The 27312-nt window shown below is 40.3% G+C and overlaps 1 protein-coding gene across 2 annotated transcripts; it reads right to left on the reverse strand.

The window, feature by feature from the left end:
* Positions 1-381: 381 nt before the first annotated feature.
* Positions 382-26863, reverse strand: tubgcp6 (tubulin gamma complex component 6). 2 transcript variants are annotated; one of them, XM_078257395.1, is made up of 25 exons: positions 26550-26863; positions 25219-26030; positions 24500-24663; positions 23878-24091; positions 22728-22886; positions 22202-22323; positions 22007-22070; positions 21796-21905; positions 21555-21646; positions 18613-18752; positions 15057-15206; positions 14389-14470; positions 13772-13860; positions 13353-13468; positions 12200-12338; positions 12005-12103; positions 9854-11906; positions 8623-8784; positions 6459-6627; positions 5463-5604; positions 4506-4700; positions 3775-3907; positions 2797-3010; positions 1427-1620; positions 382-475 (listed from the first exon to the last, which is right to left on the reverse strand). In XM_078257395.1, the coding sequence occupies exons 2-25, from the start codon at positions 26008-26010 to the stop codon at positions 384-386; spliced, it is 5886 nt and encodes a 1961-aa protein (XP_078113521.1). In that variant the 5' UTR covers positions 26011-26030; positions 26550-26863; the 3' UTR covers positions 382-383. The 2 variants fall into 2 exon arrangements, with proteins under 2 accessions (XP_078113521.1, XP_078113520.1); XM_078257394.1 differs by having other exon boundaries at positions 9848-11906.
* Between the last annotated feature and the right edge of the window lie 449 nt (positions 26864-27312).

A 27312-nucleotide genomic window follows, 5' to 3' on the forward strand; every position in this document is an offset into this window, starting at 1 on the left:
CTTAAAATCTACATAGCTGGAGGCAGATGTAAGCATGAGACATTACAGTAGGCATCAGCTTCATCTCAATTACAAACTTTGGCAGCATACAGTTTTAGCCATTAATTAAGCACACAGATATGTAGTTCAAATCCTGCACATTGATTGCATAATTGCATACAATTTTAATTTCAAATTCATGGCCTAATAAAAAGTACAGGTGGGTTTCTGAATGTATTTTAGACACTAACATTTATTGTATTATATATTTCTGATTATCTGTCTTACAGACAGATACAGGGGACTCTAAGATGTAAACAGTGCATTGGATAAGTAACAAATGGCCTGTATTATGTCAAGTACTCACACTAAGCTCATGTACAACATACAAGCCAGTACACAGCTCAGGAGTCTTTGTAGTAGTTGTTGAAGTTGATGCGAAGAAGGAAGTCCTCTAGATGAGGCTGGTAGCCTCGGTTCACCAGCTTGGTCACCACTGAGAGGAGAAAAAAGAAACAAAGCATTTTGTAACTTTGTTTTGTAAACGTTCTATACCTTTACATACATTAAGAATTAGTTACAGTCTATTTAGTATGACATTCCCTCTTTGTTTTGCTATCCCGCTGCTGTGGCTCAGTTAGGATATTATCTGTGGAAATGTACAAAGGGAACTATGTACTTAAAAGACCAACTTTGAAAGAAATCCAGATACCTTAAGACAACTAAAGTCTCATTATCTTCAGATATACGTTTGGAAAGTATGTACTGTGCATACTGAAAGTATTTAGACTGTTGATTGTGTCCCCATCACTTACATTGAAATCGCTTTAGGAGGGTATCTCTCAATAACAAGCATGAACAGGAAGAACAATTAAAGCCAGCAAAACCTCAATTAAATGAAGATAACACATAGCTGCAGCAAATCCAAACTACTGATTTATCCCAACCCCTAGTGATCTAATCTCCCATTAGTCACACCAAGGGGAACATCCTAACACATACAGACTCATTCAAACAAAGTTAGGCATTGCTTATTTCAATTTTCCAAAATAAAACCAATAGTTTTTTTTAAATGTTTTTATCTGTTATATATAATTAAGCCTTTTTGAAAGTCTAAACTATTACCTTTCATCTAGAACCAGATGCATTAGTGATCATCCTCGGCTCATGTTAATCAAAGAGGAACCTGACTTCATCTTAGACATTTCTTCTTTCCTATTTCCTCATCACAGCAAAAAACTACTCTCCGAACCACTGAAATGTGGCTGGATGGCTTAATTAATGCCTCACATTTAGAGATTTGATAGGCTTTACAAATCAAACTTTCTCAATCCGATATAATTTCGCAACCCTTGTATGTTGCAGCTTGAAATTAGAAGTTTTACATACCATATTTCACAGTATCAAACTACTTGATACAGATATATAAACCATATTCTGTGCTTACCTTTGAAAAGGAAGTGAGAGTAATACTTGAAGGTGTTGTACGACTGCTGCATGGCAATAAAGCTTGGGTGCACTGCCTCCCCCTGCTGGCTGCCCCAGGGCTGTGCTATCAGCTGGGCCCGAAACTTGAGGATCAGGCTGAAGATGCTGTGGATGATGTTCATGACCGGAGCTGCCTTCTCTGTCAGCAAACCCCTGGGGAGGCAAGAGAGTGCAAAGTTTAAGAAACACGACAAGGAACTTTAAAATGACTGTTCAGACGGGCTGACATTATACACAGAGAAGTATGATACTAACAACCTCTCCTAATGAGATTAAATCATTCATCAGGTTCAAAAGTTAGCCTCACGTCCAACTGGAATTTTAATCAACTTACGTAACGAGGAGGTTGAATTAATTTTATATGAAATGATGGGTGCAGAGAGTGCAAATTCTACTTGCTGTGCCTGTACATAGCCTAAAGAAATCAATTCACTCCCCTGAATCTTGTTTGCATTTTGTATCTTGAAACCCTGATGGTTTAAATTAGATTTCAGCTGTCTATATTAAAGTTTGCAGAACACCTTCTGTATGTGAAGGGGCTGGGGTCCCAAAAGGTTGCACTTGCGCACACACACACACACACACACACACACACACACACACACACACACACCTCTTTATTTACTGCAACTATAAGTCGATTTTATTAGTCTAGCAAAAGAAAAAGCCAATTTTAAGGGACACATGCCGAGAATACATACATACATTATAGTACATTTCATATCTTTGGGTTTTGGACTGTTGATCGTGTTATATGAGAAAACGGCTATTATGGGTTACTACAAAATACTCCCTTATGCTCAAACATTTGAATCTAATCTTTTATACAACATTTTGAAACTGTGGGTTATTACAAAATTCCAATTTAATGCAGGCAACCACACCAACAGATTCTAGCAAGAGGGGCCAAATACAAATTGGAAAAGTATTATTTTAAGTTACGCTGAAAGACTGCAGTGACTTCCTGTAGAGACCTGCCATTTAACTCGCATGCATTTTTAAATCCACTCTGTGTACTCAGGTTACGTGTGTTGGTGTATTCTGCGTGTGCTTATTTTATGTAGTTTATGCATGATGCAATCTTTGAGTTCACCAGGTTATCTGTGTCTGCGCTCACAGGCTAAACGCTGGGAGCGCTGAAAGCTGTGATCACTCAAAATCCTAAAAAGTTTTAAAAGTACTGCAGACAAGGGAAACAAGGACATGTGGACATGTCTTCTCCCATGCAATAAATTGAGGAAAAATACATCACCTATTTTGTGCATAGAGATAACAGCAAGCATTATATTGCAATACTGTAACATGTACGTATGCAGCTGCAGCCCTCACCTGAAGATGGCTCTGTTGAGGTAGTCTGCATGTGTGCGATGAATGGCGTCCAGGTCGTTGGCAGTGGCCAGCTTGGTTGTGAACTCACTCCAGGACACTTGCAGGATCTGGTTGGCGATGTATCCCTGGATCACCTTGACAAAATGCTGCATTTCATGTCTGTATAGCTGCAGCTGACGAAACTGCACCGAGCGACCTGCACCTTTCACCAGCGCTGAGGAAAACAGAAATGGCTATGATCAGCGCTGCAGGGACTCAAAATAAACATTTGCTGGTTACAGATATTCAAAAGGTGAAGATCTGCCGCTTTTCTGTGCCATATCACTGCTAAATCAATAGCTTTGGCCTCTTTATTCCTGATCACTCTGGCCACATGAATTAGTCATTAAAATAATTTGGTAGCTTAGCTATACTTACAATACAGACAGACCTCGGTTAATTGTATTATCAATCATTTTTTTCATTGTGTAGTCCTGTTAGTCTTGTTCATGGTCAAACAATGCATTCCGAGTGCTGTATTATTAAAGCAACACTGTGTAACTTTCCCCGCTTCGGTCTCCCTACAGGTTGTCTCATTGGAACTACAGCTGCAGCTAAGAGTTACATAGTGTTGCTTTAAGTAATCATCTATATGTTCTCCTGGTGATCAGTAATATTGTTTTAGTCGCTGAGGTTTACATCCCCTTTAATACCTTAATACTTTGTTTTTTCCCTTCAGGGTATCCTTTTAAGTAGTCTGGGCACAGGCTTTCACTGATCAATACTACCCAACCCACTGAGGCAGAGGCACACTGTTTTACAACAGCCCACTGCTAGGAGATGTGATTTGTATTAATAAAACATAAAGGAATGGCAGCATTCTCCTTAATGAATATTTTATAAACAGTTGAAGCAGAACAGGAAGAATCTTAACTCTTCCTTCTCAGAGGTAAAGTGGAGTCTGAGCTGGGCCTGTATCGACGGCTCCCACCGTCTCACCTGTTCTCTTGAGGTGGAACCAGACCTCGCGGAGGCTCCACACCATGTGTTTGAGCTGCAGCAGGAACGAGAACAGACGGTTGTACTTGTTCATGCAGCTGTCCGTGATGATGATGTTCAACGGCCAGTCCACCTGGGAGATGACACCGAGAGGGGGGGGGTGGTGGAACAAAACAAAAAACAGTGCGAAAGTGTGAGAGCGAGTGAGTGTAAAAGAAAGAGGAGGAAAAAGGACGAGAATTTAGGAAGAACAAGTAAAAGAGGGAATGCCGAATGAGGCGAGAGGAGGGGAGGATAAAGGTGTGAGAGCAAAGATGTTAATAAAAGAGGTGAGAGGATTGTGATAGGAGCACAGCATGGTGAGAGACGGGGGGGGGGAAGATATATGGGGAGAGAGCGAAGCAAAAACACATGAAGCAAGAGATACAGAGAGAGGGGGAGGAAATGAGAAAAAAAGGTACAAGAGGGAGATTCAGCAGGAGAGGGAACAGTCAGGAGAGTGAAGGACACAGAACAATATGTGCAGTATTAGTCACTGTGCATGTCTTCTAAAAAGACTCAACTCCAATCAAAGTGCGTTTAAGTGCGTGATGCACTCATTTTCCACACCCAGAGCAGTTTGTCAAGACATGACAGGTTGTCACATTCAAGCTGCCACTCATGCTGAGACAAGCGCACTCATGCAAGCATACACACACTGTTACTCACGTCATTAAAACATACTGCCTCACCTTGTAGCGGAGCTCCAAACAGTTGAGAGAATCGGGGGCGTGTGGGTGGAAGGTCTCCGGGAGGAAGCGCAGGGCAAAGGTAAAGTTACCTGCTAAGGGGGTGTCCCCATGCAAGCTGTACTGCAGGGCCTTACTGAGGATGGAGTTCAGGACCAGGGGGGTCAGCAGCTCGCCGGGAGTCTGGCCACTGCCCAGCTGGGTGGAGGAGACATTTGTCAAATAAATACACAAAGGTCAAACATGGATGACTACACATACCTCTTCACTGGTCTTTTCCAATGTGCTATCAAGGCCCAAAATTGGCTGGTTTTCATTCCAAACAAACACTGTGTGTAGTTGATTACAATGATAGCTCGCTTTCCGGTTGAAGGTGTGCTAATCGGTGAGCTCAGCTGGTGTAGTGTTTGGCTGGAACAAAAACCTTCTCTCTCATGGGCCTCAAGAGACAGTTGTACATGAATGTTTCTGCAGAACTGCACCAAGGTGTTAGCAAAGGCTGTGCTTCTTATTTCCACCAGAAAGAATGGGCTCAGAAGTAGTCTAGGAATCTAAGCAGTGATGCATCATGTGCGGCAAAACTGGCACAGAGACACATCAGATTTAGATTTAACACACTGGCTGCGTCGTGTGAGCGTGTCAGCTGCGTGGCGTGTCCATTTATATTTTGGCTCCCATGTTAACAGGTTCGAGCTTACACACTGCCTGTGTGACACGCACGTCTAGGCCAACGCCTATTTTTCACATGACAGCTCTCAGATGGGTTTCTAAGGCTAAAGGCAGATAACACTAAATACATGCAAAACCTTTTTTTATTATTGTGATGCATACAAGGGGAGACCAGGACATTTGGCCTTCCAATATGTCCTTTCTTGTCCTCTGCTAGTATACAATAAATAAAAAAATATTTCATATTTCTATTTCACCCTTATTTTCTGCATAGAGATGAACGAGCTTCACCTTTTCAAAGAGCAGATCGCTGAGGGACTGTGCAAACTCGCCATCCTCCATCAGCAGGAAGTGGCGCAGCGCCTCAAAGTGTCTCTCCACCCCCAACTCCACAAAGAAGTAGTCCACCACCGCCTTGTTCACCAATGACACACTAGAGAAGGAAGGTGGAGGAGAGAATGACCAAGATAAGGAGGGAACACTTCTGAGACAAGAATCAGGACTGAAAAAATGATGCTGACTTGCATATTTGATACAGGTTGTGAGGACGATTGACATACGCTCTGGAGAAAGCTCAGGGAAGATACAGATGTTTTTCACTTCCCTCCCACTGCTTTAAATCATTCCTAAGCAATTCACATTTATCTAACAGTGGGATTTAGGGGAGGCTCTCTTTAACTGAAAAGTCAGCAGGGAATATATGAAAATAAGAGTTGAAAATCTCTGGCAAACTTCACAGTGTCGGAATCAAAATGCGTTAATAAAAATGTAGAGCTGCGATACTGTAATCACATGTATAGATATATATACAGATACTGTAACTGTGGAAATGTATACTCCACTCCCTCTGTGTGCATAAAGGGATGAGAAATCCTATCTTTACACACAAAGGCTAAACTGCACAGTGTGCAGAAACATTACAGGTGAAGACTGACAAGCTTGTCTGGAGTTATGATGGAATTTCAAACAGAAAAAGGACCCTACAAAGATGGAAAGTAATAAGAATTTAAATTATTCCTCCAGTGCAGAATGTGCACTTAACTACAGTTTAAGTGGCCTGAAGTAGCAGAAAAATGACGAGATCAGTGAGAGCCTCACACCTGCATTTGTCTTACACATAGTTTGGGGCTTCCAGGTAAAATAATCATGTCTTTCTCAGACACTCAACACACATACTTATAAACAATAACTACTAAACAATGTGCTCACAAATGTGATGTTTTGAATCCCTCTCTACCACAAAACAGACACTTTCCTCTTGTTGCTTTCATTCAGTCAGACACTCACTGTGTGATCAGTGGGGTAGTGACGGCCTGTTTTATCAGAACTGGCAGAGAAACCATTTCGCTGAGTTGGACAACAGTGGTGTCTGTGGCTCTGCGGAGTGTGGGGTCCATAGGAAGGCCCCAGGGTCCCCGAGTTACCTGCTTCAGCAGCTGACACTCGGGGGATGAAGCTGTGGGAAAGAGAGATGACAGGCATGTTTGCTGAATACATATCACTCTCACAACTGTAGAAAGCTGTGCTGTTTTAAATAGTGCAATGAAAATATATTAGTATGTAAAGTTGAATGAAAAAGAAACAGAAGTCAAATTATTACCCAAGTATTATATTTGCTAGAATGGATGATGCAAAATAAGTTTGAAACATGTATGACATGGTTTTATTATATATTACATATTTACAGGCAGCTCATTTTGATATTATTTTCATAATATTATTACTATTCTGATAATTGATTGTCATTTTTCTTTGTAAAAATGCCAAATTTTCCATGTCCCAATGTTCCACTTTCTCAAATGTCAAAAGTCACTGGTTCTCTAAGTCTTCTATGATATTAAACTGAATATCTTTAGGTTTTTCGACTGATGGGCGGACAAAACAATACATTTGAATATGTGAACTTTTCACTATTTTCTAAAATGTCATGAACTAAACTATTAATATGTAAGGAAAATAATAGTTAGTTGCAGCCCTAAAACTAAGGTCTTAAAATGTGTTGATTTATCTCAAAGAGATCATTCAACACCTCTCTGACACAATCTTAACAAAAATAAAACATAATAGCTGCACAATTGATCGTGTTTAATGCAGGGTTGCATTTTGTCCACCTACTGTATTTATATTACCTACATAATCAGGGCCCCTAACTTTGATCAGTAGTGTGGAAGATGTATTTGGCTGACTGATTTCATGGAGACCCTGGAAGCTGGCATGAATAATAGCAGCATGACACACAGAGAGAAAAAGACAGATATTACTCCAACGAACCATAATGCATCCCACCCAAACGTAAACCAGATTTAATACCCTTATGAAATATCACTGCTTTGTATACAACCTCTGTGCCTGCTGATGGAGGAAATATTGAACAGCCTCTGGAAATGCTTCTCTTCTGAACATTTAGAAAGGCTTGTTTTAATTTACATGAAGTCAGCTCCACTGCTGTAAGGTGTATAATTTTCATTTTCCTGCAATTTGACATGTTTTGCTTTATTTCACAAGTTGTTTCATTTCTAATTTAGTCATTTCATATATATATATATATATATATATATATATATATATATATATATATATATATATATATATATATACATATACACATACACACACACATTTCATATATTTACATCAGAGTTAACTTGACTCTTTCACCATGTAGACATGTTCATTTTCTTCAATTAAGACTACAGGCTACTATCACAAGATCAGAGGAGCCCATTTAATGGCACTGTAGGCTATAACCCTTTTTGTTAATAAATGCATGGGTTAGACTTTGTTTTAGGTGTTTAGTCTCATCTAAATTCAGTCCATAAGAAAGGGCAGCCCATTTTGGGGTCATTTGTTATAGGTAGAAGCAAGACCATCAATTTTAAGAGACAAAATTATTTCATTTTATTCAATTTATGAGCAAATTATTTTCTTTTGTTCTTTGATTTTATGATTGGAATACAGTACCTACTTTACTTCGGTTGAAATTAGACAACGTGAAGTGTTGAAATAAGACTTTAAATAAAGTTTCTGCTTCTGCTACTGAGATGGCACTATTAATGGTAACCAAAACCTTATACAAAATATGCACTCTGAAAATAAAAAAGCTCTGGTTTTGCCAGATTTTAGTTTAATTTGTGATATTATTGGACATACAGTTGTAATAGTTGGTCCTCTCATTGTTCTTGACTAACTGCATTCCTATCTAAAAGTTGATTTGCTCTCCTACAGAGTTAAAATGTGGAATTCCTCAAGGTCCTGTTTTGGATCCCCTTCTGTTTTCTATTCAGATGCTGTGCAATTATTTGTAGTAACACTGTGTCTAGAACTGTGGCCAGACTGCCCAAATTCCCCTTTTCATGTACAAAAATGTGCATGTCTTGAACATCATATTGCCCACATTAACTATGTGCCAAATGAACCATTATCTTTGACCAGTCGTATGTTTTCAACTAACCCATTAGGTTGTAGCAGTCTTCGTATTTTTCCACCTCGTACTGAGCACACAAAGCCAAGAGATATTCCTGCTCAGACTTTTCTCCAGGGGACAAACCGAAGCCTGCTGCCCAGGACCCCATGAACTCAACCAGCTGCTCACCAGGGCTGTCCGACTTAGAACCTGAAGATAGATGTAGAACAATTATTTTAACATCACACAATTTTCATTGACATTTTTAGGCACAATTAACACCTATGCATTAGAGCAAAAAAAGGATCATATTTATCTTTCAAAGTCTAGATTAATATTTTAGTAATAATATTTTTCTGTTGATGTCAGTTGACGCAAATTCAACGGTAAAACAAAACAGGTATTAGTTTAAATGTAAATAGCAAAGTTAGCTTTGTATGAAAATTGAAGACAAGGTAAAGGGTATTATATTCAAGCCCTAAGACATGAAGCCCCTGACAACAGTTTGGATATCAAAGAAAATTGACATAATATAAATATTATACTATAATTTTAGATGAAATTTGGGAGGAAACATTTAAAATGGACATAGACTAAAAAAAAATAGCCAAACATGGAGTCTCTTCATTTGAATGAACAGTAAAAATTAGGCATTTAAAAAATATATATGCTATTATTAATTTCACTTGAAGTTGGAGGATTGTGACTTTGTAGGGGGCTTTTACCAAATATATTTTGGGAAAACCTACAGTACTGCACTTTTAATTTTTTGCATCCCACCCAAGAACATACCAAATTTGAATCTCTTTTTCTGTATCCATTAATGATTTTGCTTTTAATAGAAAACAAAAACAAATCACCTATCTCCGGGTCAAAGTCACAACCTCTAAAATATATTAAAAAAAATGTTGGTCTATGTCAAGGAGAAGATCACAGCAATTGACTTGCAATTGAAAAAAAAAAGTAATTATGAACTATGTTTGTAAGAGTAAAAGCACTTCTGTCTTTTTTCGTGTCTTCAATTTATTTATTTTATTCTTTATTTCTATTTGTTGATATCATCTCATCTATGTATGCAAGTTGTTCAGCCAGTCTTGAGTTGCTGCAATAGAAACTAATATTTAAAAAAAAGAAAATACAAGATCAAGTTTATTGATCTGAATTACACCTGATTTAAAGAACATAACATCTTATACTATCTCAAGTTTACTAAGTGGAGCTTAAGTGTGCCTCACAAATGCAGAATGTTTATCACCTAGATATTATTCATTACCTTTACCATCTTCATTGTTGTCTGTCTTCTGCTGATTTAAGATGCCTTTGCCCTTCACCACACACCCAACTGCGAGTGAAGAATCTGATGAGTGGCCATAGGTGCTGCCTGGTAGTGCAGAGGCTTGTGGCTCTGTCCCCAACACCACACAACCCACCCCCAGGGTTGAATCAGAGGAGTGGCCGTAGGTGCTGCCGGGTAGTTGTGATGGAAGTGGTTTAGTTGTGGACACAACACATCCAACGCCTAAATTTGAGTCTGAAGAATGACCATAGGCACTTCCAGGTAGAGGAGAACGCTTGGGTCCGTCTCCTGAAACTACACATCCACCTCCCAACCCCGAGTCTGAAGAATGACCATAAGCACTGCCAGGCAGAGGACAATGTTTGGGTTCATCTCCTGAAACTACACATCCACCACCCAACCCTGAGTCTGAAGAATGACCATAGGCACTTCCAGGTAGAGGAGAACGCTTGGGTCCGTCTCCTGAAACGACACATCCACCTCCCAACCCCGAGTCTGAAGAATGACCATAAGCACTGCCAGGTAGAGGAGAATGTTTGGGTTCTTCTCCTGAAACTACACATCCACCACCTAACCCTGAGTCTGAGGAGTGACCATAAGAGCTTCTAGGTAGAGCAGACAAGGCGGGTTCAGTTCCAGACACCACACAGCCTGATTGAAGCATGCAGTCTGAGGCATGCCCATGTTTACTCTCACAAGGTCTTGCTTCAGGTATGTTAGACAGAAATTCGCCCACTTTTATATTAGCATCAGAGGAGTGACTGTGGATGCTGGGAGCAGGAAGTGGCACAACAACATCTGAGATATTTTCTCCAACTTTAATGTGGGCATCTGAACTATGGCCATGAACGTTTGGAAAGGGCAGAGGGGCGACTACATCTGAAATATTTTCCCCAACTTTAATGTGAGCATCAGGAGAGTGACTGTGAAGACTGGAGGAAGGTAGAGAAGCATCAACTTCCAAAATATGTTCTCCAATTTTTATATGGGAATCTGAGGCATGACCGTGGACGTTATGGGATGGAAGAGGAGCAGTTACCTCTGATACAAGTTGTCCAACCTTTACGCGAGCATCAGAGGAATGTCCATGGACTCTAGGTAAAGACTGCTGGGAAACGGCATCTAAAACCAGCTCTCCAGCTTTAAGGTGAGCACTGGGGAAATGAACATTTGGCAAGTAATTATTATCACCAGCTTTATCTTGAGCATCTGAGCTGCGGTCTTGAGTGCTTGGGTTAGGATTTGCATCAGGTGGCTCAATCCCACCACAGTCAGAAAGACTTGTCACTGCTTTGTAATGACCATTATCCTTGCCACTTTCTTCTCGTGTGGTGGACAAAGCTGCATCAAGCACATCATTGTCTTTTGTAGCCTCAACAGAGTTACCCTTGTCTTTATTTGCCTCTTTACTTTCTAAATTCTCCAATTCAATGATCATAGATGCAACTTCTGCCTGCTTGTTGTCTGTCATAGAGCCACTCCCATCTACTAGCTGCACCGAGGCTTGAGAGGGATGTCCATAAATGCTTGCTTTAGATGTATTCTGAAGCTCCTCTGGGGTGTACTGGCCTAGAGTAAAGCTGGATTTGGAGGCTTGGCCAAAGGGGATGGCTTTGGGGAGACAATCCTGGACTTGAGACATGTTCTCTCCAATGGGGATGTGAGAAAAAGAGGGATGGTTTTGGATCAAGTCAGGCTGGACTGCAGGTCCCCAGCGAGGTCGGGGCTGGACTGAGGCTTGACCCGTGATACCTTCAAGTGGACTAAAGGGGGCACTGAAGTCATAGTCTACTAGCTGTGCTGTAGGACACACTTCAGGTAGGTCAGAGCCAATCTCCTGTAGGGCGATGTCCACCTGCTGACTGTTAGGATTTGGTGACTTAGGAAGAAAATCATTGATGCCAATGTTCTCAGAGATGAGTGCGAGGTTTACTGTAAGGTGGGTGAGGGTAGGTGAAGATGGGTCAGGTGATACACCATCAGATTCTTGAGTCTCCGCTGGCTGCTGCTCAGACAGATGCTGAGTGGGAGATTCCTGTTGAGAGACAATGCTAATGAGCACACACTGAGCATAATTAAGTGGAAAGAAATGGGAATTTACGTTTGTTTTTTTTAAACACTGTGCTGTCATACCAGTGTTGGTTGTAGTGCAGTCTGTTGTGCTGAGGTAACAGGTGGAAACACTTTCATGGGAGGTCTCTTCTGGCCTAGAGGATATTTCTCTAGCATTGCCTAGAAAAGAAGAGAGCTTTGGTTAAAATTACTTCTCTTACCTTAAATCTTTAATATATTTTCCTTGGCCTCTGTGTGCGTTATTAGATTACAAACCTGAGTCTGCTGCCTGTCATGCATGAAGAACTGAGCCCGGGGTTCGTCAAGTCTCATTCGCTGCACCCGCCACATGGCCCGTCTCTCTCTGCGAGCTGCATCCTCTGACAGACGGCTGTACTGAGCTATCAGCTCCTTCCTACAATGTGAGTGTAGAAACACACAAGTTACAAGTAAATAATCTAGCTGAGGGTTTCATCCAAAGCAACTTGCAGTAAATGCATGTCTAGGAAAGGGCCATGCCGAGCTGTATATAACGACTATTTCCATGATCGATTCATCTCTTTTCTTGATTAGTCAATGAATTATTTAGCCTTTAGAAAATTTAGAAAATAGTGAAAAATGCCAATCGCAATACCCAAAATCAAAGTGGATAGCTATATCAGTACTCAACTTAGATAAGGATAGCCAACAATAATATTCGCTACTTTTCTAAAACACAGATTGACTGATGTCATTTCTGCCGACAAGTCTAATATTCCATCATACTATAAATAATGTCTTATTTGAATACTCATCATTTATATTCAAATTTGAGTGCGACTCATCCAGCAATCAGTGTTCTTTCTACTCTTCGATAAGCGTTCATGTGCATGTGCTCAAGAGGCACTCTGAGAAGCATATTGGTCTGCAATATGCTTGTGTGTGAATATGTGCGTTCAGGCTCTGAATTCAAATTCCTTATCCCATTGTCATCCACTTTAATCTATAATTGATTAATCAGTTAAGGCCTGTAAAAACATATATGAAAAATAAGTTTTTTTAACTCAATGAAAGACTTATTTTCAGTTTATATATAATAATATATATATTATTATACTACTGCAAGGCAGAAATGGTAAAGGAAGCCATTGTGAATTGGTTGGGTGAAAAGCTGTAGGAGCTACACATCATCGATCTAATTAACAACTTTTAGCCATCTTATGAAAATCCACTTATGCCATGCTCGCATTACAGACTCTGATCACATTTGCTCATGCCATTATCCCAACTGCATGGAAATTCGGCACAAGCCCAGCTGCTGAAATACCCGGCCTGCACAGATGGAATTGATGTCCCATCATGTTTGTGCACATAGTCAATCTTAACAGAGATGACTCAATCGTCAATAAAACATTTACATCTCTAGTAGCGGCTGTAAAAGCAGTCAGACCTGGCTCTCTGCTCCAGTTGCTCCTCGAGGGCTTGTAGTCTTTTTTCTCTGTCCCTCAGCTCTCTGGCAAAGCTGAAGTCATCCTCCTCCTGCCTCTTTGTGGCTACACTTCGCCACTGGTGACAGACAGACAGACAGACAGACACACACACACACACACACACGCTTAGGTGTTGGCAGAGACAACACAACTCCAAATGAATGATGATGCTCTGTGTCTGCTAGATTTGTAAATAGTAACTGTTTGCTAACAAGTTCGCCATATCAACTTAAAAGGTGATTTTGTAAATAATATTTCTTTGCAGGTTTATTATGATTTGATCATTGTCGATAAGACCGTCTTGTTTTGGTCTCTCTCCCTCCAACACACCATATTTTCACACACACACACACACACACACACACACACACACACACACCTCTTGCTCCTGCTCCAGGTGCTGTTTCAGCTCCTTAAAACGCTCCCTCTTCTTGGCCTCCTCAGCCAGACGTTGTGACACCTGGCGCCCTACAGGAGTCGAGAAAGATAACACTGGGCTGCTTACCCCCTCCCCCACGTAGAAAAGCACATAGCATCTCTGTCTCTCTCACATGTGCACACACACAAAACAACATCACCATCTGCCTCATGCAAACAAACAAATATGCCTATGCCAAGACACGCATAGAGCATCAGGCCACACTTTCCACCACCCCTCCCAAACTTTGCTACACATCTTTTGAAGTAAGAAGTAAGAAATTATGTGATGAGGAGTTTGCTAAACTGTACGAGCAATGATAGGATTTCAGTAGCCCATAGTGCTGTAAGCCACTCAAAGCATTCCTCACTGCTATTGCCCCTGTGCATCTCTGCTGCTCTCCTGAGGGGGACTAATGGAGCTGAAGGAAACTCTCGTAGTCAAGAAGCGAGTGTGGGTTATACGGGAGAGTGCATATACATCAAGCAGTATGTAAAGTTATGCAGTGTGTGTGTGTGTGTGTGTGTGTGTGTGTGTGTGTGTGTGTGTGTGTGTGTGTGTGTGTGTGTAACACTAACCGCGGATGCTCTCCAGGGTTTTGGCCGCTGACTCTCTGACCTGATTGATCAGCTCCTGGCGTGCCTGCTCTGCTCGCTGGGCCTTACAATAGACAGACAAGAAATCATCATTAACAAAGATCTATCCGGCTGCCCTGTAGCTCACCTCTCCTCCCCCCACACCTCTGCAAGTCAGCACTGCCAGCACACACACAATATAGGTCACACACACCAGGTTGTTACACTAAATCAAGCAGCGTGCAAGCCCCAGACTTCAGCTGCACAATCATAATGACCCGCTGCTGAAATTCTCAGTACTTGAGGGGCAGGGTCCCCATCATGGATCATGTTATGTAAAAAAAAAATAAAAAAAATAAACTTTGTCTCTCTCTTAAGGGACAATACCTGTGTAATGACTTATCTTAATGTCTTAAAGGGAGCTTAAACTTCAGGGAAGGCAGCTCCCCTTGATTTTTTTAAATCCATTTAAGTAAGCTAGCAGAGACAAAATGGTGTCTTTATTAGGGTAATACGCCATGTTGACTGCCATGTCTACTAACATGGGAACACATTCTTATATCTTAAGTGCAGCAATATTGACAAATGCTCAGACTTGAGAAGAAAATGTGTAAAAATACATCACAAGTAAGATGCTACTGCAAGGAAACAAAACGCATGAGTATCAGTACTTGCTCCTCCCTGCTGATGGCGCTGTGCTTAGCAACCCGCTCCATGCGTCCGCGGTACACAGCACAGTCCCTCTCAATATCCTCCACCTCCCGGAGGGAGAAGGTGACAGCAATGCGAGGCACCGGCAGCTCCGACCAGCAGATGTAGTGCTGTGGACACAGTTAACAGAAATTTAGTACTAAAAAGAAGGTTTTGTTGTTTTAAGAGTTAATCCTGATGTCTTATTTTGATCCCAAATGTTTATTCTTGAGCAGAAACTCATAATTATTTTCACTGTTGATTAATATTTAATGTATTCATGATATAAGCTGCAGCTGGGTTAGGCAGAAGAACTGTATCAATACTGTTAGACCCAATCAATATCCTTCTCTTTCATACCGATTCCGCTTGAGCAGTAAAACTTAGCTTTTCAAGTTAATTAAATCATGTCTGTCTGCTCTCCAAAAGTTAGAGGGGGCAGACCTTCTTTTGTCACACGGCAGGAAGAAACCCTTTGTTTATCTGTCTTGGAGCCGACCCCTGCTGGCGTGCCAACTAGATTAGAACAAAGAATGTTTATTCCTGTGGCTTGAAAATAATTTACATCCCCATGATAAGACATTCATCTATGACCGAGAGTAACCTCGAACACATGAATTTAAAAGTACGTCCTCCTTAAGAGGGCAACGAAGAGATCCAATGGGATGCACTCAGGGGCATGGACATGTCACCGCGCCAACGAAGGACCAATGGACAATGGTCCTAAGGAACCGCCCACATCTCCAGGAGAACGAAGTGAGCAGCGTAGGGAAGGAGAGGGACTGAAAGGTGTGGGTCCGTTAGGAGAGACAGCTATTCAGCCCGCTGCAGCGTAACAACTTTTTTGTCATGCCATTTTGTTATTAAATCTTTTTGTTAAATCTTCATTGGACCAAGCCTCTTCTTTCTCAAAATCTGAAAACACGACAATATGCCAATAATTTTCTTGATGAGTTGGTCTATTACACCTCAGGAAAGAGTGAAAAGTGTCTATACCATCATATAAGATCTATATAATCAGAGACAAATGTTTGGCATTTCTGCTTGAAAAAGGTGTTTATTTCTGTTCATCAACTAATTGATTAAAAAGGTGCACTATGCGTTTCTGCATACTTTCAGCGCAATTTCATTTTTGTCTAAAATCGTAGGCATCTCTCCTTGATCCGCTAGCTGCCTGCCCCCTGAATACACTGTGAAAAAGCCCGGTCTCAGTAGACAACACAGGGGTCGTAAACGTCAAACAAACACTAGAGGCACAGAATAGGCACCAAAATACAACAAACACGTTCCAGCCAATCACCGACAAGATGGTTGGGGGAAGGGGGTGGAGGTTAGTGACAGTTAGTCAGTTAGTCATGACAGTTACAGAAACATGAGGGGAGGGGCGAGCTTGCTCGGTTTTGTTTTGAATTTACTTGGAACGTCAACAGAAGAAACGTCATGCAGGAACGCATAGTGCACCTTTAATAGACTAATTGTTGCAGCTCCAGTACCTTTTGTAACCAAAAATGTACTATCTACTAAAAAAGGAAGCAATGTGCCTCATAGCGTATTGTTTGTTGGAAATTCTTTCGAATAACTAACTAATCCCTGCAGTTGAACCTACATGTTACACCAGTAGAGCATTGTGTGTTTCATTCAAAACATCAGCCATAATGTACTTTTTCCCTAAAATCTTCTTTAGCCACAAACAGACTGGTCCACCTTTAATTAGCACATTAGCAACAATCCTTTAACTTTTGCATTTTTTTTAATACACAATTTCACGTGTTCATTGCCATCCTGCAGTTTGTCTAGGAATAACAGACCCCAACACTAGTGTAAATTAGCATACAGAGAAAGACTGTAGTTACAGAATGCCAATTAGCTAGGAGCATGGGCCCTGCGGTTTAGGTCAGGTAGGTCAAGTCATAAAAAACATTATGTGCTGGTAAATCAGCAGGCGAGTCACAGAGCAGTGAGGAAATTAAATACAATTAGATTACATAAAAACAACACTTCACTGAAGCTTTCCATTTGTCTGGCATGCTAAGCTTCCTGTCAACATGTCAAATTGGGGGGTGTCTATTCATTTACAAAAATAACTCTTAAGCTTAGGGTTTTCTACAGGTACTTTGCAGGCAGTAGAGCTGTGAGTCACACAGTAACTCAAAATGATACATTGATTTTATCATACAGGCATATGCAAGACATTGCAAGAATATCATCTAGATTTGAAACAATTAGTCATGTAATCGATTAGTCCATTGACAGAACATTGATTAATAATTTGATTTATTTTTAAAAACAAAAATGCTAAACATTTTATTGTCTCGGCTCCTAAAATGTGACATTTTGCTGCTTTTCCTTGTCATTTCCTTGACATTATAGCAAACTGTTGGTCGGACAAAAAAGAAAGAGCAATTTGGACACGTCACCTTGGATTCTGGGAAATTGTGATTGACATTTTTCACCATTTTCTGATGTTTTATAGACCAAACAATCATATTAATCGGTTAAATTAAATAATTGTTAGTTGCCGCCCTAATATCTTCTGATCCATCTAGGGCTGCAACTAATGATTCATTTCATGACAGGCAATTTTCTTCTTGATTAAAACGCTTATTCATTTTTTCTATAAAATATTAGAAAAGACTGTAAAATGTTGATCATAAGCTTCTTAAAGTCAAAGGTGTCGTCTTCAAATATCTTGCTTTGTCTGACCAACAGTCCAAACCCCAAAAATATTCAGTTTACATTTGATATGAAACATTTTAGGAATTGGGACTAGGGAATGGTTACCATTTTCAAAATAGTTGCTATTATTAATTATTTTTCTGTAGAGCGACTTATTGATTAATCGACTAATCGTAACACCCCTAGATACATCACGATAATGCTGTGACACAGGAGGAAAATATATATATATATATATATATATATATATATATATATATATATATATATATATATATGTATAAAATGGCAATATTTGTTATTTTACAAAGCAGGACTCAAACTGGAAAAAGTCTGTGTCAGTGACAGTGAGCAGAACAGTTTAGTGAGTTCAAATATTTGCAAAAAATGATGAAAACACTTCTGCCTCAGTACCACAAGACAATTTATCACAATACTGATGCATGTGTATTGATAATGTTTTACAGGAGCCCTAGTCCCCATATGTTGCAGTATTGATTATTTGTCCCATCCCCATTGGGCAGTATGGATTTCCAAATGGGTAGAAACATGTTATGGCAGGTAGATAATTGTGGAGTGGATGTGGATGCATTTCATGGATGGCAGATTCGATCTGTGCATCTCTTAGCCAGTACAGTACATTGAAACAGCAAGAAAAACAGATGAAATATGGTAGGGTAATCTTAAGGTTTAACGTTTTATACGTCTAATTTATTCACTTTAAACAACAGTCAAAGATTATCTCTGTACTTGATGAATTAAGACTTAATGAAGTTTAATGCATTGATATCTTTCCACAACATGCAGCTGCATAAGACCCCTCATCTGCATGTGTGAATGTGTTAAATGTGCAAAACAAACCTGCGGGCAGCAGATCTTAAGGAGGTTGATGGTCTTTCCACAGACATACACGTCGTTGGCAATGTCTCTCAGGAAGATGGGCACACAATCCTCCACATCCTTTGAGATCAGAGTGTAGCCTTGGACCCAGAAGTGTTTGTCTGCACAAATCCAAAGACGCATATTAGATGCTGCTTTACAATTTAGACCAAGTAGTTTTCCTGGTCCATTATGCCTCGGATAACAACATTCACAACTGAAGGAAAAAAGTAATACTCAGCCTGCACTGGGCCTAAAACTTTTCCTTATTAGTATGACTTACGGGGCATGGTAAAACTCTGGTCGCTTGAATTAACACTTGGAAATTGTTAGCGCTTAGCTCAGTGATCCTAAGCAAAAAGCATAAGAGAACATGAATGCACTGAGCTTCCAGAGCTCTTTACAGAAAGCCTGCGGCTTGCCAAGAAAGCTTAGCCGCCGATTGCTTCCCTGGCTGACGGACTTCGAGGAGAACAATGACATTTGTGTGTCCTCCAAAAAGCAGGAGCAAGAAGTGCAGAGGCTCACCGCAGGAGTTGATGAGGTGTAGCGATGAGCAAATGAACCTCTTAGCCAGACAAAGCCGAGGTGATGGTCTGACCTTGAATGGGGTGTTGCATGACATACAATATTTGGACAGGCTATAATGATTCATATAAATCCAAATTTATGGAGTACTGTCAAAATGAAGCAGTTACAGTGTGTACTCATTTGGGGAACAGGCTTTCATCAAGATTATTCTTTGCTTACAAACAATTCCCTAATACAGGGCTGCAACTAACGATTATTTACATTATCGATTAATCTGCCAATGATTTTCTTCTGATGTTATTTGTTTTGTCTATACAATGTCAGAAAATAGTGATATAGAGCAGTGGTGGAATGTAACCAAGTACATTTACTCAAGTACTGTACTTAAGTACAAATTTGCGGTACTTATACTTTACTTGAGTCGTTTCTTTTCATGCCACTTTCTACTTCTACTCCACTACACTTAGTTGATTGACAGAACTGTTTGGATCGTTTCCAGTTTATAAAATGGGAGGATTTTTCTGCATTGAGTACTTTTACTTCTAATACATTTTCCTGATGATACTTACATACTTTTACTTAAGTAACATTTGCAATGCATGACTTTTACTTTTAATTTTTACAGTGTGGTATGAGTATTTTACTTAAGTAAAAGGACCTGAATACTTCTTCCACCACTGATATAGAGCCACATTTTCAAATGTACTTTTCTCCCTCCAACAGTCCAAAGATACTCAATTCTAGGGGTGGGATCGATTGGCACCTCACGATTTGATTCCAAGGCCAACGATTCGATTCTAAACCGATTATCGATGCAACAATTTTTTTATGTACATTTCCATGCGTGATTTAAAAAAAATATACATATAAATCTGAGTTTGCTACTCAGAGTTTGCTAATCACTTCCTAGACAAAGCAGCTAGACAAAGCTTAGATTTTGACATATACAGTATTTGTCACACACAAGTTTTAATGAAATGTTTTGTCTACGGAGGTTTTTATTTTGTAGTCATTCCATGCTGAAGCCTTCAACATGCTTATGAAAGTCACCTTCTCTCAGTAATCTTCCATGTCAGAGGCTCAGTCATGTGATAAAGTAGATGAACAGCCTATATGTGTTTTGCCTAATTATTTTATGTATGTTTTATCAGATCATGTGTATATATACAAATTTCCTTTTGGCCATTTTTGTGTGTTTTTTTTTTTTTCTACACTCTTGCCTAAACTCTAAGTTGTTGTCCATTATCCCATCCTCTTTCAGCCACTCTGTTTTTCTGATTTGTACTTGTCTGGAGACAGTAACTTTTAAATAAAAATCAACTCGACTCGATTATCAAAATCGATTATTAACTTCATCAGAATCGATAATCAAATTGTTCTAGAGAGAATCGCGATGCATCTAAGAATCGATTATTTTTTCCACCCCTACTCAATTCACTGTCATATATGCCACATAAAAGCAACAAATCCTTATATTTGAAAAATTGCACCATCCAGAAAGTTGGGCATTTTTACATTTACTTATCATCATTATCTTAATTACTTAATTTTCATAATAAACAAATTTTCTGTCGATTGATTGATCGTTTCAGCTCTGCAAAATAAAAAGAAATACAAAATCTAAAAGACTAATTGGTCAGGACTTTTGATGACATCGCATTTTACTCTTGGATGTTGTGATGGGCATTCATTTCTACTTTCTGTTGTTTTGTAGACCAAATGATTAATTTGTAAATGGAGAAAATAATCAGCAGTTTAATAGAGAATAAAAAAATAATTGTTATTGGCAGCCTTAATTGCAACACTCACAATAACATTTTGACTTGAGCTGTAACAAATGAATGTGTCTTTATATCAAACAGTAAATCTGTTAAATCTTCAGTCAGCCAGCCAGTTCCTGTAGAGTACAGATGGGTCTGTATGTATGTGCCTTGCAAGGATCATTTCCCACTGTCTCAATGCCACTCTTCTGCTCTCCTTAAACAGCCAAGTCATTAATTGTTTTTGTTTTTTGTTTTTTTAAAGTCAGCTAGATATGTCTAAGCAATTACAAGAGAAGAAATGTAAGAAAAAAAATAATTTATTTCAGAAAAAGGTTTCAGCCAGCATGGTGTACCAACTGAAAATAACAAAGGAACATTATTTGTTTGTGTCTGTCCCTGTGGCTTACTGAGCGGAGATGGCTCTAGTCTCCAAAGCTGTGGTAGCTGATTTTGTTTCCCACTGATTATCATCCAATAACTTCATGACATCCTTTATAGACACAAGGAGAAATCCAACTAGGCAATAAAGGCTGTAATGAAACCTCTTTTTTTTCTGCTAGACAATCTGTCGGGCAGGCTTTTCATTTTCAGAAGCTGCTGACTGAAGACGGCATGTGTGTGTCGTCTCACCTCTGAAGACGAGATAGTCCTCATTAACCTGGATCATGAATTCTCCATAAACATCCCGAAACACGCCACTATACACCCAGTCAGACACAAACCTAAGTGAAGCACAGTAAAAACAGTTACACCCAGTCCTGACAATCTCTGAAAAAAATATCAATAGATCAATGAAGTGAAATCATGTCCTTGGGTTATATTATTTGTTGTTTTGAAGACACACGTCGGTATGGAGAGCGCAGTGACTGACCGTGTATAAGGTTCACAGCTGCTCTTCAGCAGCGACAGGAGGACCGCGCAGTTCTCGTTGCTGCAGTTATTCTGTGCTTCATTGTACAGGTAGGACAGCAGTTTAACACCCTGAGGAGAGCCACATGGCACTGAGCTGACATCCCATCTGATAGGCTAAACACAGCAATAATGGATGACATATTGCAGTTTACAGATAAAAGAGAACTCACCACAGGGAAGGTAGCCTGGCCTGCACCCAAAGGCCCATCTACGCAGCACAGTTCTGACAGGTACCTTAGATTAAAAGAGATTTTTTTGATCTGATGATATTTGCATCATGGTTCTCTCAAACACGACTGTACTGTCGACTGGGTGAGGTTGAGGTTTAAAAGTATGAAATGAACACTAGACACAAAGGCAAAAACCTTAGTTGGCGGCCCACTTTGCGGAAGAGGAAGCCAATAGTCAACAGGCTGAGAGTGGGTGGAGTGCTGAGAACGCAAGCCCTGTAGTAATGCAGATACTTCCGTAGACCACCTGTAAAAGCCTTGGAGAGAAACACAATGTTTTATTTTTATTTTATTTCATTATCTATGAAGGTGTAAAAGCACTGAAATGGTCACTTCAGTATAGCTGATAAATGCACTTGTACTTTTGCACTTTTTGACATATTGTACCTTTTTACCTATTGTACTTAATGTGCCTTTAAGGTGTTGGTTATTGTTTGGCCACTGCCATTAACGCCTGTGTATTAAAACTCTTTTATTACATTATCATATTTGTGTTTCAGATTGTTTGTGTATTTATGTTTGCAAACTCACTTGTCTCAAATTTCCCCTTAAGGGCCAAATACCTTTTTTAATTGAATTGAAGATCACAACTATGGTAACAACAAAAGTCCCATGCAGAGTACGAGTCTCAACAGTATCAATGAGGATTATAGAAACGTACCTGAAAGACTAGGCCTTTTTTTCCAGCACTCGGCAGAGAAAAGCGACTAAGCCTCAAGTAGTGGGTGCCGTACTGGGCCAACTCTCCCAAGAGACGAGACACACTCTCTGGAGAGGCTCCGGACACGCACACACCAGGTCTGACATCAAACTGAACGCTCTGCGAAGGAGATTACATATTTACAGATGGTGGACAAAATACAATAAATAGCTGTACAATCTAATAACATCCAATAAACTAGCCCCGCAGCAAAGACCGTCTTTGTAAAGCTTATAATATTGAATTTTTGTTGAGGCTGTCAGAGTCGCCTCCATGGTGATTTCGGAGGGCATGGTTTGTGCTGTTATTATATTAGACCGCCATACATAATTAGGTGTTTGTTATGTTGTCCCCTCCATGGTTGTTTTATGAGAACTGGATACAAAGGTCCTAGACAGGACCCTTCTGGGGGGACAGAAATAACAGACAATATTTTGTACACTACTACAACCAAAGTCTCAAAGATTAGCTTTGAGTTTGATACACCTCTCTGACAGTTTCAACAAAGCTTTTAACATTATAAAGGCATCTGATGCAGAACTATCGTATTTGATTACATTAGATTGTACAGGTGCTCATGGTATGGTGTTCACCTATTCTAACAGCCTGCATGTTAATGAATGATAAAGTCTGCTAGGGAGCGAGAACACAAGGGACTACAAGGAAGTTAAAAAAATAAAGATTCAATTTAGGTAGTAAATAACTATCTTCTGGAGAAATAAAAAAACGTAATGGGAAACAATTAAGCAACAGAAGAGCTCTCCTGTGGTTTTATTTTTCGCATTAGGAATATTTTCCTGTATTTCCTCATCATTTAATGTATCTGGTCAGGCAACTGACTGTGCTTGACACTGTCACTTTATTTCTTTTTGTTGTTTTGAGGTAAAATGCTTTTATAAGTTAATTGGATTTGTTTATATCACATATGCACAGATTGCCCATTGATTCTACTCTGTTTCTCTTCTCTCTGTGTTTTTAAGTACTTGTATGCTGTCACAGTGTTACCACTTCATTCACTTTTATCACTTCAGTCTGACAGACCCCTAAAACAGCAAATCGACGACATTTTATTGCATTTAAGAGACTGATAAATAAAGATAATGAAATGCACCTGGTTGAGAGGGAAGGTCGTCGACGCCACTCCGATCAAGACGTTGAGGAGGTCAAATACCAGTAGTGCCTGAGAGTCCAGGGGCAGCGGGAGGAGAGGAGAAGGTGTAGCAGTGCTGACCACCCTCATCTCCCCCTCCCATAGACGATAGAGCTGGTCAAAGGCCTCCCTGCCTCCCTCTGTTAGATAGAGTGACTCTCTTTTCCCTGGTGGGCTAGTAGGGAAAACTGAGTAAAATTTGGTGTTCCAGAGAGGGAGAGTGAAACTGAAAACATAACTAACTATATATGGAGCTCCCCAATCATTGTTGACTTTGTAGGTTATACTCCATCTATTACTTTCTAACCCGCTTCTTTTGTCTTAGTTTTGTGACATTGCATACCTTATTTACTAGTCAAGCAACAAAAAGATTTTCTCCAAAAACTTTGAAAATTTCTTGATCACAAGTCATTCATCTAGGAAAAATGCCAAACGTCCACTTGGACTCAATCTTTAAAAATTGTGCTTTTCTTCGTTTTAGATTTTTGTAATACTAAATATCTTTGGGTTAGTGTTTTGGACTGTTGGTCTGACAAAACAAAAAAGTGGAAGACATCAACAGCGCAACTGACGTGTCACTTACCAGCCAACAGACTCCCAGCAGCGGCGTCTTCCAGGCTCAAACGTGCGAAGAGCCTCCCATATATCAACGTCTGGAATGGGGCTGGTCTCTGACTGAGAGTCTGGGGTCATGTTGGAAGCTGACTGGAAACCCTCATCCTCAGACTGATCTATACATGGGGGAACCTGCAAGAAACAACAATTAAGCCAGATGATGCCATTGCATAACATTGGGGTTTAAACCTAAATCAAACACTTGTGCAAATATGAACCCACTGGCATGTTTAAAGCAGTCTATATCCTTCGAGTTCCACTTCCGGGATTGCTCCGGTGCTACAGGAAATTCCGCCGGATGCATGTATTTTCCGTTTCCTTTAGCTTTCTCTGTGTTGGAATTTTCAATTTGGTGGATTTATGAGGACTATGGTTGACTGCTCATAAATTGAGACAACTGGCTAGACTATCTGTCCAATCTGAGTTTTCTCTCACACGACTATTTTGCAGCGGCTTTGTACAGAGTTTAGCACCGCCCATGACGATTCTGATTGGTTTAAAGAAATACCATTAAACCAGAGCAGGTTTTCCTCCCACCCCGAATGCTATGTGGAGACTCTCCTGCAGAGCGCTTTGGAGGAGGGTCTGGCAAAGCGAGACTATGTTTAAACTGACCTGGAAACATTACAAAACAACTCAAACTAAACAACATGTATTAGCTTAGATACTAATACATAGAATACATACCCGTATAGCCAGCCCAGTTACATCAATATTACTGGGAACAGGAGGCAGGTCCAGTCTTATGTCTATGTCTGAGGTGCGAGTGTGCTGCAGTGCTCCAAACAGCGTCATCCTGGTCTCCCTCTCAAATCTTTCTTCCACTTCTAATTTAGTTCTCAGAGCCAGCAGTCCTGTGCCTGGAGGAGCATCCATCAACTTCTGAGTTCCACACAAACTCTCTAAAGTCCCCCATTCCTCTCCACACACTAGACTCCATGCCCGGGCCTCTAGCCTCTGAAGCTCCTCGCTCTGGTAGCCCCAGGGTTGAGGCCTCCGCAGCACAGGCCTCTCTCGTCTCATATAGTCCTTAATGAAAGAGGTAGGAGGTGGAGGTGCCGAACCAGCTAGATGTACCAAGAGCTCAAGGACAGCGTCTACTTCCTTTAGGCCAGAGGATGCTCCATCCAACAGCATCCCCAGCTGCTCCTCCAAACGCTCTGCTTCCTCTCGGCACCCTGCCACCCGCAAGTCAAAACATATCATCAGAACTTTGTTTTTGGGCGGTGTATTAGCTGTGGCACTCGGTCCTGAGGCAGACCCTTTGGTGTCATCTTGAAATAGCTTAGACAGCAGGGCGCCATAGGCACATTTTTTGAGAGCTCTGCGGAAACTTTCTCTTGAGACTCCACCCAGGGCACGGCGTTTCCATGACACCCCAGACAGGCTGCAGTCACACAGGGCACCCAGCAGCTCAGTGATGCTGCTGCTGCTGCTGTTGCAGCTGGACTTCATTGGGTTGTTTGGGCTCGAGTACATGGTGGCACTGTTACCTCAGCCTGTATCAGTGAAACAAAATGGGAATAAATGGTATAGTTATGTCTGTGTTATTTTAAGAAAAACAACAGAACTGGGATACACAGTGCACGGCTGCCAGTATACTATCATAGTCTATAATGTTTATCCTCTGTACCATCTGAATCATAACATTTGCCTGCTCAAGGACTGCTGGTGAAATTTAGCTATTGTGCTAATTCTGGGACAATGAATGTCCATTGTCCCTGTTAAATAAACAAATACATAAATAAAAATAGTAAACGTTTAGCTCATAGTCCAACCAAAATTTACGACATACTTCTACTTTTACCGCGTACCACTGGTTTTGGTAAACGACAAGTCAACTAGCTACCTAGCTAGACAGTAGCTAAATGAATTGCACCAGAGCCAAGTAACGTTAACTAGCTAAGCCAACAATTACCAATGTTAGCTAACGTTTACTAACGTTAATGTATATCAAACTACATATTGAAATAGCCAGCCCAATGTCATTCAGAGATAATATATATAATTATTTACACCTTCGAGATGGTGCGTTTTTCGTTGATTCAGACAGTTTCAATCTTGCATCCACCCGAAAAGCCTCCTTCCAGTGCATGCTAACGTTTGTTATTAGCAAGCCCCCACGGATCACCTAACGCTAACGTTAGCTGTCCTGCTTAGCTTGTGTGTACCAAGCATGCGAAAAACAGTAGGTGGGTCCCCTACACTGCTTCAAAATGTATGTTTATTATTGAGAGGTTTCTTGTTCCAGCATATTAGTTGTTGTTGTCGTTAGCTAGCTAGCTAGCTAGCTAATTGCTCTCTAGTCGCTTGATTCACAATCTACCGCGGGGATTCGACAAAATTAGAATCTGCCCCCTTTGATTTTGATTGGACAATAGAATTTTCAGAGTCTAGTGATTGGCTAAGGGTGTTGCAGAACCCACGCTGATTGGTCAGTAATTTTAGTCAATCATTGGGTCATAGCTGTCATTTGTCAACGTGCTTTGCTGCATTCAGGTGATACAGAAAAAACGGTATATACCAGTCTCCTAACTGTTTGTGCCAGTTTTTACGGGCGTTATCGATAATGACACTGTACACGCATTTAATGATAATAATTTTGCATTAATTTTAAATTAAATTAAGAAGCAATCATTTCAACGTTTGATAAGTCTTAAAATACCATGCCAGGACTTCACACACAAAACAGACACATGAATATGGTCCATCCATTTCTGTTGATAAAATACCTGTAGTCATCATGCAGCAGCAGGACAGGAATGGCAGCACTCCATGCAG

Source organism: Sander vitreus, chromosome 8 (genome assembly GCF_031162955.1).
Source record: "Sander vitreus isolate 19-12246 chromosome 8, sanVit1, whole genome shotgun sequence".
Lineage (NCBI taxonomy): Eukaryota > Metazoa > Chordata > Actinopteri > Perciformes > Percidae > Sander > Sander vitreus.

What these genes read in the sequence shown, in the direction of transcription:
- tubgcp6 (XM_078257394.1), bottom strand. Translation starts at nt 26,010, where the DNA reads ATGTACTCGAGCCCAAACAACCCAATGAAGTCCAGCTGCAACAGCAGC. An exon ending in GGACTATCTCGTCTTCAGAG is followed by an intron (nt 18,753 to 21,554) that starts GTGAGACGACAC and finishes GGATTTGTGCAG; the next exon opens with ACAAACACTTCTGGGTCCAA. An exon ending in CAACAATGAAGATGGTAAAG is followed by an intron (nt 8,785 to 9,847) that starts GTAATGAATAAT and finishes ATCTATCTTCAG; the next exon opens with GTTCTAAGTCGGACAGCCCT.